Raw genomic sequence first — 12,430 nt, 5'->3', positions numbered from 1 at the left:
AATTGCCAAAACAGAGTTAATGAATGTCCAGTCAGCTTCCAAAGAGTTTGGGGCTGGGCCATGGTCATGCTTCTTATTATTGGTTATTCTTGAAGTTTTGCATGGGTTTTTGTTGGCATAGATGTTTGAGGAATTTCTAGGCCTTATTTGCATAGTTGTATTTGCCTGCAAACAACATAGGCTATTTCATTTGTTGTTCTCCTGTTTGAGAAGCTAGTCATCCAGTCAGTGATAGAAACAAAGCCATGTGATTCAGGTGACCAGTCACACATCACCAAATGGACAGTTCCCAAACTCACCATGACTTACATTTGGTCATATAAATTGGGGCATACTTGGAAGTTGCTGACTGAGTGTCAGAAAACAGGATCAGTTTGAAAACGAGACACCGAATAAAGGGTTGCATTTGCTGGATAACTTATTTGAAGTGCCGTGTAGCTCAGGAGCGAGGACTCAGGCGTAGTTACCGTGGGATTGTTTACTGAGGTCGGTGTTGCGTTCTAGCTCGCAGACTGAGAAACCCAGTAGAGCTGGCCAAAAAATGTGGAACAAAGAATATGCTGGACCAAAAAAAAAATGACCCTTTTAGGGAACTCCCCTCCCACCCCGAAATATTGGTAAACAGCTTGATTTTTCAACATTGTTCCTTTTTTTTTTTTTTACTGATTTTTTTCCATGTAAAGGGTAAACAAAAACAAATACATGTTCTGGCACCAATTTTGACTGCTTAGGTTAATTACAGGTGAAGTTTTTCCTAAACCAAACATTTTCTACTTCCACATTCTAAAAAAATTTTTTTTGGGGGGGAGGGGGGAGAAAAAGGTCAATTTAAAAAAAAAAAGGTTGGAGGAAATTTCCAAAACTGAGAAAATTTAGTCAGTTTTGAAAAAAAAGCAAAATGAAAGAGTTAAAATTTTGCAATTTCGGTCAGCTCTGGACTCCAGTTTGTACTGCTGTTTTACCCCACGGGGTCTGCCTAAATCCTAGTTTGGATTCTGCAATATGGGAATGGATTGCTGAGTGGGGGACACTCAGAGAAGAGCAGCATGAGCTAAATAATGACGGAGGGCACAAGAAGTCTATGACTGCCTGAATGCTGTGCACACCGAAGAGGGAGAGGAAATTATTAAGGCCCTTAAACGTGCTGAACATGAAGCATACAAATAGTCCTGTTGAAGTCGATGGGCGTATATATGTGCTAAAAGTTATGCACGTGTAAAAGCTTTTGCAGGATCAGGGCTTAAATCATTCCTCTCCCTCTTTGGTGTCCACAGCATTCAGACAGTCATAGACTTATTAAAACCCCCATCATTGTTTAGTTAACGCTGCTCCTCTTGGCACTCCCTGCAAGCAGTGATGCACTTCCATATTGCATGATCCAGACCTGGATTTCAGCAGACCCTGTGCAGTAAAACACTGGGCCTCATTCTTGGTGTGATATGCAGGGCAATGGAAGGAATCTAAGAAAGGGAGCATTTAAGCTGAATATAAGGGGAACTTTCTCAATAGCTATTAGGCTGTGGAACGGTCTCCCCAGGGAAATCGGGGCAGCCATTTTCCTTTGGGACATTTAATAACTGGACTGGACAAAAGTAGGGTGACCAGACAGCAAATGTGAAAAATCGGGACGGGGGGTGGGGCGTAATAGGAGCCTATATAAGAAAAAGACCCCAAAATTGGGACTGTCCCTATAAAATTGGGACATCTGGTCATCCTAGACAAAAGTTGGGACAAGGTAGGGAATCCTGCATTGGAAGGGAAATGACCGAATGAGGCTTTTCCACCTCTAACTGCCATGCATCTCTGTTGTCACAAATGGAGTGTGCTGGCTTCAGAAAGTAGGTCCCAGGAGGGATCCGTGAACTCTTCGGGCATGCCTCCGCAGCAGCAAGGAGTCTGAGGAGCCGGACTCCTGCTAGCAGGACTTGGGCTGGCATGCTCAAACATAGCAGAGTGGATGTTGCAGCCCCGGGTGGAGGCTCAGGCTAGGTAGGGTGGGTCTCAGACAGTGTGGCTCGCCTGAACATCCCTGGAGGAACCAAGATCCTGTCTGTAATGTAAAGCCTGACTGCTGGGGAAGGGGAGAGAGAGCAGAAGGCAGCAGGTATTGATGAAATGGTTCCAATGTTTATTCCAAACCATGGCTGAGCCCTGCCATCCTCCCGGCCGCCCAGGGCCAGATGGGATGGATGGAGCTGCAGTGCTTGGCTGCCCCTACAGCTGCCATTGCTCTCTTCATCCCCGAGCGTCCATGTGACTGGGGCTCAGTGGCTTTTCATGGGGTTGCGCAGAGCGGAGTCAGGAGAGAGCCACTTTACATAGCAATCCCAGCAGCTTTAACCCAGGGGAGCTGGGAACCCATAGCCGTATAAGGCCTTAGCGAGATTTACAGCCAGCGAGCAAGAAATGAAGGGGAAGAGGTAGACAACCCTGTCCTGCAAATGTCCTGGGACTGGCAGGCTTGGGACACAAGTCCTCCTGGATCATACTGTTGGGAAGTCATGGGAGTTACAGGTTCTCAGGATCATGGCCCATGTTTCCCTCTCATATGGATTTTCTACAGAGGGGGAAGGGCCTTAGGCCAGGACAATGCTATGGTTAAGAATTTAAATGCAAAACAGAGAGGATAGTCAAAGTTACAGTTTCTTCCTAATGTCATCCCCTTGTATACAGGTCATACTCTGGGCTCCTGGACACCGAACTGCTGGACTATATAGATACAAGAGTGTGGGAGAAATGCGTCTTGTGGGAATCACGGACCTGCTTCTCAGCTGATGCAAGTTGGGGTATGCACAGTGACTTCAGCCGAGTTCTGCCGATGTGCGGCAGCTGAGGAGCTTATAGCAAAACCGGAACTAGCTTGGGCCTGATTTCTCGCACCATTCCTCCAGTTTTACATCACTGGAATCAGCAGATTTAAACTGGAATAATGTAGCTGTGAATCAGGCAACCTGTGTGTTTCAATCCTCAACCAGAACAGTGCTTTTGCAGTGAATGTCCTGTATTGAAACAATAAAACTGGTGATCGCATAGCGAAATAAAATAGTCTGTGAGCGTATTTTAAAGCGTGATCATCAAAAAAGATCAGACTTTGAAGTAAACACTATGGCCCAGATCCTCAAAGGTATTTAGGCGTCTAACTCCCTGTGGATGCCAATGGGAATTAGGCACCTAAATACCTTTGAGGATCTGGACCTATCTCCTCTTCAAGTAGGTGCGCTCTTTCTAGGTACATTGGCCCTGATCCAGGTAACCCTTCCACACAAGTGGATGTCTGCATCCCATGGGGAGCCTATTGACTTTAACGGGGCTCTGCATGGGCCCAACAGTCCATCTGTGTGGAGCCCTGTGATGATATCTGCCTCTCTTACTGTCATATGGAATGATGACTGGTGATGTTTTACACTGCAGTGAATCGCTGATGCTCTCCCAGATCACCTGCAACCCAGGTCAGGTTAATATTGATATTTGGTGTCACTGAGTGCTGGATACCGATCTATGGAAGAGTCAGTGTTGCCAACTCTTGGGATATTTGGTGTTTTTTCCTTAAATCCCCAGCTCCAGGAGTCACGTGAAGACATCCAAAATCACAGATTTCATTGAAAAAGTAAGTTTCTAGCCCACGTGGTTGCAGAGAGAACCTTGAAAACGTGACCCTCAAAGGCTCATAAAAAGAACCCCACATGTATTATTTTTTTCTCAAATCTCATGACATTTTAAACAATCTCATGACTGGAGAGGGCAGCTTGATCTGGGATTCTTTGAACGCTAGGGGTTGGCAGCACCAGGGCCCTTACTCCTGCATTGCCTCTGGAGGATCCCTTTACACATGCACCACCCCCTGATGAGGGAGGTTTCATGGGACCTGCAGGACCTCATAGTCATCTGTATTGACTTCCGTCTTTACCACGATAATGGGCCCGTTGTGCACACCTGTCTCCGGCAGCCCGTCTGCGTCCTGCTCCTCTGCCAAGTCTTTCCCCTCCCCAGAAGGGGCTCGCTTTCTCAGATGGTTCCTCTGGTGCCTTTTAAAATGCCCCAAGGTGGTGTAGCTCTGCCCACACTCAGAGCAGATGAAGGGGCCCCTCCGGGTGTGGGTGAGCTGGTGTTTCATGAGGTTGGCCTTCTGGGAGAAGCTTTTCCCGCACTCAGTGCATTTGAAAGGCACCTCTCCCGTGTGGATTCTCTGGTGGGTGTTCAGGATCTCTTTCCGCTTGAAATCTTTTCCACAGGTGTTGCATTTAAAGGGCCGGTCCTCCGCGTGGGAGGGCTGATGCAGGAGCAGCTGCGCCTTGTCAGGGAAGACCTGGCCGCACTTGCTGCACCTGTTGGGTTCGTACTTGGTGTGGACCCGCTGGTGGGTGATGAGGGCTATCTCCTTGCGGAAGCCCCGGCCGCACACATTGCAGGGGAAGGGCCACTCCTCACCTGGCTGGGCCTTGCCCGAGTCATTCTCCCCGCGCTTGGAGTATTTGTTGGGCTCCTGGGTGGCCTCGTGCTCCCTCATGTGGACTCGCTGGTGGGTGGTCAGGGCGATTTTCTGGGTGAAGGCCCTGCCGCAGGCCATGCACTTGAAGGGCCGCTCGCCAGTGTGGATCCGGCGGTGCACGATGAGCCGGGACTTGTCGATGAAGCCCTTGTGGCAGTCGGTGCAGCGGAAGGGGCGCTCGCCGGTGTGGATGCGCTGATGCACCACCAGCTGGGCTTTCTGTGTGAAGCTCTTCCCGCACTCGCCGCACTTGAAGGGCCTCTCGGTGGCGTGGAGCCGCTGGTGGCTGGCTAGGTTCTCTTTGGTGCCAAAGCCTTTCCCGCACTGGAGGCATTCGTGCTCCTTCCGCCCTGAGACCTCCCCATCCAGACGGCCCCTCTCGTGGACTCGGTGGTGCTTGATGAGGGCAATCTTCTGGCGGAAGCCCTTGCTGCAGGCAGAGCACTGGAAGGGCCGGTCGCCGGTGTGGATACGCCGGTGCACAGTCAGTCGGGACTTGTCAATGAAGCACTTGCCACAGTCAGCGCAGGGGTAGGGCTTCTCGCCGGTGTGGATGCGCTGGTGGGTGACCAGCTGGGTGCGCTGGGTGAAGCGCTTGCCGCAGTCGTCACAGACATATGGCCTCTCACCCGTGTGGATCCGCTCGTGCTTGGTCAGCTCCCCCCTCTTGGTGAACTTCTTGCCGCAGACGCCACACCGGTGCGCCCGTTCCTCCGTGTGGGCTCGCTGATGGTTGGCAAAGTTCCCTTTCTTGGTGAATGTCTTGCCACACTGGGTGCAGGTATAGACCTGGCTCTTACGAGGCACAATCAGGTCCCTCGGATGGCTGCTGCCTTTGCCGTTTTTGGCAGGCAGCCTCCCGTCTGCTGCCTCACCAGCGCTCCCCTCGGTGGCGGCCACGCTCCCATCTCCCTTCTCCTTCTCATGGACTCTCTGGTGCGCCATGAGGCCTACTTTCTGGCTAAAGCATCTCCCACACTCGGGACACGTGTGGGATCCCTCGCTCTGGTGCTGGCACCGCTGGTGCCTCAGCAGCTGCCCCTTGCTGCTGAAGCCATCCCCGCACTCAACACACACGTGGGCCTCTCCTCTGGTGTGGGTCCTCTGATGACGGATCAGGTGGATCTTCTGCCGGAAGCGCTTCCCGCACTCGGCACAATGGTAGGGTTCCTCCCCGGTGTGGATCCTCTGGTGGGTCACCAGGATCGACTTCTTCTTGAACTCCTTTCCACACGTGCTGCATCGGAATATCTTCTCCCCGTCCGGCGTCGACTCGGGAACGATGAGCTGTGAGGCATTGCCAGTATGGGGCCCGCCATGCCGCCGCCCCCCATCCCCAGTGTGGACTCTCTGGTGTTTAATGAGGGTGATCTTCTGGCGGAAGCCCCTGGCGCACAACCCGCACTTGAAGGGACGGTCACCTGTGTGGATACGGTGATGGGCGACCAGCTGTGACTTGTCCACAAAGCTCTTCTGGCAGCTGCTGCACTTGTAGGGCTTCTCGCCAGTGTGGATCCTCCGGTGAACAATGAGCTGTGACTTCTGCGTGAAGCACTTCCCGCACTCGGAGCACTGGTAAGGTCGCTCCCCAGTGTGGATCCTCTGGTGCTCCTTCAGCTGCGACTTGGTGATGAACCTCTTCCCACACTCCATGCACGGGAAAGGCCTCTCCCCTGTGTGGGTCCTGAGATGCTTGGTGAGGTCCACCTTCATTTTGAAGCTCTTCTCACAGTTGGTGCAAGAGTAGGGCTTTGCTTTCTGCAGGGATTCCTTCTGCGCTGAGAGATCTCCCTGCTGGTTCACGCCTTCCTGGCTGGCATCCTCTGCCCTTCTGCTGGCTTGCTGACTCATTGGCTTTCCTGCTGCGATGGCACTTCCTTCCTGCTCATGGTGCTCCACCAGCATCTCCTCCTTGTGGGTCTTCTGGTGCATTGCTAGGATGCCCTTGTGATTAAAACTGTCCCCGCAGATCGTGCAAGTGTACATCTTCTCCCGGGGTTGCTTGAGGAGATCTTCCACTTCCACCTTAATAACTGTCAGCTTCTCCATCGTCCGGTTTCCCGGGACTGAGCTGGCAGGAAGTTCACGCACAAGAAGACCGATCATCTGGGGTCTTTCTTGCCATGTCCTCCAATTTTCTTGGCCTGCCCAGGCTCAGGGGAGCTTCTGAGCCTACAAAGGCACTGATGCCAATTTTCATGACTCCCTTTTGGGCAGTAATTCTCATTTCCCTTCATCTGCTGGGTTCAAAAATAAAAAGACAGTCAGGCTTTATTTCAAAGGCCAATGAGGAAGGAAAACTCCTATTTATAGCAAGAGCCAATGGCTGGAGGTGGAAGCTAGGTCAAATTCGATTGGAAATGAGATACCTATTTAACAGTGAGGGGAATGAACTACTGGAATAACTTACCGAGGGTCACAGTGGATTCTCCATCACAGGTCATTGTTCAATCAAGACTGGATGTTTTTCTAAAAGCCCTGGTCTAGTTCACACAGGAACTCCGGGAAGTCCTATGGCCTATGTTGTACCGGGGGGCTGGGATGCAGGGTTTTGTGGGGGATGTTGGGAGCAGGTGGAGCTGGGGGGGTCGGGATGTAGGTTTTGGGGGGGATGTTGGGGGCAGGTGGGTCTGGGGGATTGGAGTGTAGGGTTTTGGGGAGATGGGAGAAGGTGGACTGGGGGGGATGAAGGATTTTAGGGGGTGTGTTGGGAGCAGGTGGGGCTGGGGGGTTGGGATGCAGGGTTTTGGGGGGATGTTGGGAGCAGGTGGGGCTGGGGGGTTGGGATGTAGGTTTAGGGGGGATGCAGGTTTAGGGGGAAGTTGGGAGCAGGTGGGGCTGGGAGGGTCAGAATCTAGGTTTAGGGGGGATGGGAGCAGGTGAGGATGGGGGGGTCAGGAGGTAGGTTTAGGGGGGATGTTGGGAGCAGGTGGGGCTGGGGGGTTGTGATGCAGGTTTTGGGGGGGGCCATTGGGAGCAGGTAGTGCTGGGGGGTTGGGATGTAGATATAGGGGGGATGTTGGAAGCAGGTGGGGCTGGGGGATGGGGATGTTGGGAGCAGGTGGTTCTGGGGGGTCGGGATGTAGTATTTTTTGGCGGGATGTTGGGGGCAAGTGGGTCAGGGGGATTGGGGTGTAGGGTTTTGGGGAGATGGGAGCAGGTGGGCTGGGGGGATGAAGGATTTTAGGGGGCGTATTGGGAGCAGGTGGGGCTGGGGGGCCGGGATGTAGGTTTTGGGGGGGGATGTTGGGAGCAGGTGGCATTGGAGAGGTGTAGGGTTTTGGGGGGACAGTGGGAGCAGGTGGGGCTGGAATTTATGGTTTTGGGGGAAACACTGGGAGCAAGTGGGGCTGGGATATTGGGTTTTGGGGGGACATTGGGAGCAGATGGGGCTAGGTGGATGTAGGGTTTTGGGGGACATTGGGAGCAGGTGGGGTTGGGGGCCAGAATGTAGGGTTTTGGGGGGCAGGATGAATGTCAGGGCTGCTGGGATGGGGGGCTGGTGGTAGAATGTTGGGTACACATGGGGTGTGTATGGGCCTGTACATAGGTTGCAGTGTGAGGGGCCTTAGGGGGTCCGTGTGGGGGGTTGTTATGCATGAGGGGCACTTTGCCGAATGCCCCCCCCCCCAGTGCAGGAGCTCAGCATGCTGCACTCTGCAGGCCTGGAGCAGAGGGCCTATTTGTACCCAGTTCGTTAACCCGGGCCTGTGCGGACCGTGGCGTTGCTACAGGAACAGCACGCCTGCACCAGGGACAGTGTAGTCAGCCTTACGGCCGGCCGCGGAACTCGCCCCATTATGCTGTTTGGGTGACCAGGGGAAGAGCTGTCCACGCCCACATTGCTGGCAGCCCAGCTATCCAGGCTCCTAGGCAGTATGCAAGGGGGGCCGGTGTGGCCAGAGGATGTGCGGCTGGGCCCTCCCTGCCAGTCGCTCTGGCTCTTGCACTGACGGAGCCTCCAGGGAACAGCTCTGCAGCTGCTCTCTGAGCTGGAGGTGACCCTTCTCCCTGCCGCGCTCAGCCCTGCTACCTGGTCCTCCGTGCGCCTCTGTGGGTCTCGGGCACTGAAATCAGAGGTGTGACTGCAGCACAGGCTGACACGTCCAGGCTAGCGTTAACCTGGCCAGCTCTGGTCCCAGAGCTGCGGCAGCCCTGGCTTCGGCCTAGGCCAGCCGCCTGAGGAATTACCCAGGGTTCCAGGCAGGCTTGTACAGACATGTTGAAACCTGTGCGGGTGCAGCTTCCCTGCTATTGGTGCTTCCGCTAGCTAGAGCAAAGCTTGTTTGGGTACGGCTACCTCTACACTACAGTAATTACTGCGATGGCTGATGTCCACACTACCCTCCTGTCCGTGGTGCGCGTCCTCTCAGCTCCATGCAGCTCTTCACAGGGAGCCCAGCTGCCACCCGGGGCTTCTCACCTCCATGCTCCCAGGCTTCTTGCCTCTGGCAGGGAGATATGTACCCGGAGTCTGTTTGGCTGCTGTGCTCCCAGCGGGGAGCAGGGAACCAGGACCCCAGGGAGCTGCAAGACTCCCAGTGTGGAGCAGGGAACCTGCGGGCAGTAGTCCAAGCCAGGAGCCTGGGTGGCAGCCCAGCTTGGAGCAGAGATGCTGCAGCAGTCTGGCTGGGGAGCCGGGAGCCGCTTTCATGTCAATTTCACGGCTCTAAGGGATCCAAGAGCCAATGTGAGGAACGTAATGTCTACACTAACTACACTGACATAAGCCTTACGCCTCTCGTCGAGGTGGTGTAATTGTGTCATCACAGCGGGGGAGTTACATTAGCAGGAGGAGCACAGCAGCGTGTACACCTCCAGTATTTTGTCAGCAGAAGTGGACTTTTGTCGACAAACTGTGCAGTGTAGACAAGGCCTAAGTCCATGTGCAGCGATCGCACCTCTGAGGCAGCGTAGCCGTACACTGTGCTTGCTCAGCGGAACAGGGCAGCAGCACCGATTCATGGGAACGATTACAGGATCCTGCCACTCACTCACTATTGTTACAGTTTATCACGTGTTCTGCTAAGGTGCCCTTCAGCCTGGTATTTGAGGGGAAAGTTTGCAGAATACGTCAGATGCTGCCAGCTCTCAGCAGCTGCTCCTAGCAGTGGCAAATTGCAGGAACCCTGCCTATCTCAAGATCCCAGTGGAATCCCATATGGCCTTATCCCAGGATTAACCTGGAGTATTAGCTCAGAACCCCCACCCTGTTTGTTTCACAGCCCCACCAACATCCTGGGCTGCCTGATTAGTTTTTAGTAAATGTATCAGAAAGCGGCTAAAGTCTGAAAGTCTCCAGCACCAAAGCACGGTTGGGCCCAGCTACCATTCCCACCCTTCTGCGGCAGAAATGAAACTGACAGCTACATCTCTGCTGCTCTGTGGCCTGGCACCTGAGTTACTCAAGGGAGCGGAGGAACCTGGGGGAAGCTGAGAGCTTGCTCCCTCAGAGGTCTGGGGGGTCCTACTCCCTCCCGGCAGGTGGGTGGGGTATATGTCTGGCTCAGACTGATCTGACATCCCTAGCTAAAGGCTTAATGTAAAAGATGGAGCCCTCATGGGTCATCATCTGCTTTGGTGCGAAAAGCATGGGCCTCCACTACTTGAGCTGAAGGAGTAACCCCATTCACAGGCAGTAGTAGGCTTTTATCCTCATAGGTGGACCAGCTGGTACTACAGGGGGATCTGCACATGCTGAACCAGGGGGGCAAACAGGGACCACATCCTGGAATGAGTTCCTGCCCCCAGTAGGGTTTCCAGAGGCAAAAACCCAGTGAGACCTTGCGGGAGCCACTCCAGTCCTAGAGACAAGGCCGCTCCGTGGCCACTCCTCAGAGTGACCCCTCTCCTGATTTACTGAAACCTCCTGCCAAGCAAAAAGAGCCCTGATCCAGCCCTCCCTTCCCGCTGCCAGTGCTTTCTCTGTCTCTGCTCTAGAACCCTTCTTCCCTAAGCACGGAACTGTCCTGCTGCCTGTTTAATCAGCGTGAGTAGATAAACCCAGTACCATGCAGCTGTAGGCGCGGGAACTAGGGATGTGGGGGGCGCTGCAGCACTCTGCTCATGGTCCTTGCCCTGCGCCCGGGGTCCCGGCTGTGGGCCCCACGCCTGGGGTCCTGGCTGCCGGCCCCGCACCTGGGGCTGCACTCTTTGGCCCCGCGCCTGCCCCCAACTGTGGCCTCAGTGTGGCCCCCTGGCCATGTCCCCCATCCTGGAGCCATGGCCCTGCTCCCAGCCCTAGCTCTAGGGGATGGCAGAGGCTACAGACAGGGACACAATACCCCCATTATAAAAAGTGTACCAGTGCCACTGCATGCAGTTTGTTCTGTTGCAGACTTTTCAGATAAGACCTTAAAAACTAGGCTCCCTCCGCTCTGCATGGCCCTAAGAGATCCCCAGCACTCTTCAGAAGTACAGAGGTGACTGTGGCCAAACTTTCCTCTCAGGACTTTTTGTGCAGCATGCTGGCTGCTCCCCTCCACCCCAGACGTGGCTGCATTTCAGTGGCACTGAATGTGTTTTTAGTGTGTGAATCTGTTCAGTGGAAAATAAGCTGCATTATCAGCTGCTGAATCCTTGCTCAACTCCCGTTTCCTGGAAAAGGGCCCTGATCCATTTACACACACACACCTCCCAGGGTCGGGTCATGACAACGGAGGCTGGCGCAAAGAAGGTCATTCTGTGATGCCGCAGTAAAGGCAGGAGGGGATTTCTCAGAGGCATCATTTTAGGCAGGCTTTTAAAAAAAATCACCTTCCTTTCCTGTGGTTTTTATTTGCACTTTTTGCTGGGACCGAAGCCGGGACTGAACGTGCTCTGTAGGTGCACTTGCATCTCACCTTTGCACGGTGTCAGTCGCAGGCTGAGAACCCCCCAGCCCTGGAGTCCCAAGATTTCTTTAAACCTGCGAAATGTTTCTTAAAACCAACCATTTTCCAACACTTCAGTTTCACAACAATCAAAACTTCCTGGTTGGCTCTGGGGACTAGTGTGGGCACAGAGTTGTTCCCTGAGAGCCTGGCCCCTAAGATCCCAAGTCAGCCACGGACTTACCTTTCTCTCATTGCCCTCAGAGCTGGACAGGGAGGAGGTTTTAATTCATCAGCTGTCACTTGCCGGATACCCCATCACCACACTTGCTCCCTTCTTTCAGTTACTGCTCTAATGTCTGCTGTGATGACTCACAGGAAGTCTGTGTCGGGGATATAAAAACTACCGGGGGAGAGAAGGCAGAGAAACAGAAGCTGGATCAGGGAGGACAGGGGCTTAGGAAATGCTGCTGGGCTCTGAAACCCCCGGGGTCTGGCCAGCCTTAGCCACCCCTGGGTACTGCAGCTGCCTTGCACGCAGGGCTCCTGCTCCGCAGAGGCTTGCATGCTCCCTGCGGCTGGGCAAGGTCCTGCTGGGAGTTGTAGTCTTTGGGAGGCAGGGCTGGGGCTGCTGGCGGTTTCGATTTGGAGTCTTGGCTTGGTGCTGTGCAGGTGTCAGGGGCTGTAGGGTGGCCAGACAGCAAATGTGAAAAACCGGGACAAGGGGTGGGGGGGTAATAGGAGCCTATATAAGAAAAAGACCCCAAAATTGGGACGGTCCCTATAAAATTAGGACATCTGGTCACCCTAAAGGGCTGGGAATGTGTGTGTTGAATGAGCTGTTTGTGGCTTTGGGTGACACGGGGGCGTGAAAAACCTCACTTTGTAGCAAGTTGTTCGGATTTGTTAAACCCCGGCAGTGTGCCCAGCAGTGGGCAAAAGACAGAGGCCAGCGCTGTCCCTGCCAAAGGGAATTCAGTTCTTTCGATTGAAGGGTGCGATCCTACCAAGTCTTACTCCTGTGAGTAATCCCATCAAAGTCACGTGGCTCCTTCCTCGCTCCCAGGTAGCGTTTTTCATCCAGAGAGCTCAAAGCACTTTACAAAGGTTGGTCATCAGTATCATTGTC

At 53.8% G+C, this 12,430-nt stretch overlaps 1 protein-coding gene across 2 annotated transcripts; it reads right to left on the bottom strand.

Moving 5' to 3' along the window:
* Nucleotides 1–2,069: 2,069 nt before the first annotated feature.
* Nucleotides 2,070–11,789, bottom strand: LOC127045821 (zinc finger protein 585B-like). 2 transcript variants are annotated; one of them, XM_050942481.1, is made up of 2 exons: nt 11,546–11,789; nt 2,070–6,729 (listed from the first exon to the last, which is right to left on the bottom strand). In XM_050942481.1, the coding sequence occupies exon 2, from the start codon at nt 6,593–6,595 to the stop codon at nt 3,857–3,859; it is 2,739 nt and encodes a 912-aa protein (XP_050798438.1). In that variant the 5' UTR covers nt 6,596–6,729; nt 11,546–11,789; the 3' UTR covers nt 2,070–3,856. The 2 variants fall into 2 exon arrangements, with proteins under 2 accessions (XP_050798438.1, XP_050798439.1); XM_050942482.1 differs by having other exon boundaries at nt 2,070–6,726.
* Nucleotides 11,790–12,430: the final 641 nt, after the last annotated feature.

The sequence above is a fragment of the Gopherus flavomarginatus genome, chromosome 2 (assembly GCF_025201925.1).
Source record: "Gopherus flavomarginatus isolate rGopFla2 chromosome 2, rGopFla2.mat.asm, whole genome shotgun sequence".
Classification (NCBI taxonomy): domain Eukaryota; kingdom Metazoa; phylum Chordata; order Testudines; family Testudinidae; genus Gopherus; species Gopherus flavomarginatus.
Note: the sequence above shows the minus strand (reverse complement) of the source record. Positions and strands in the feature narration are given on the sequence as shown.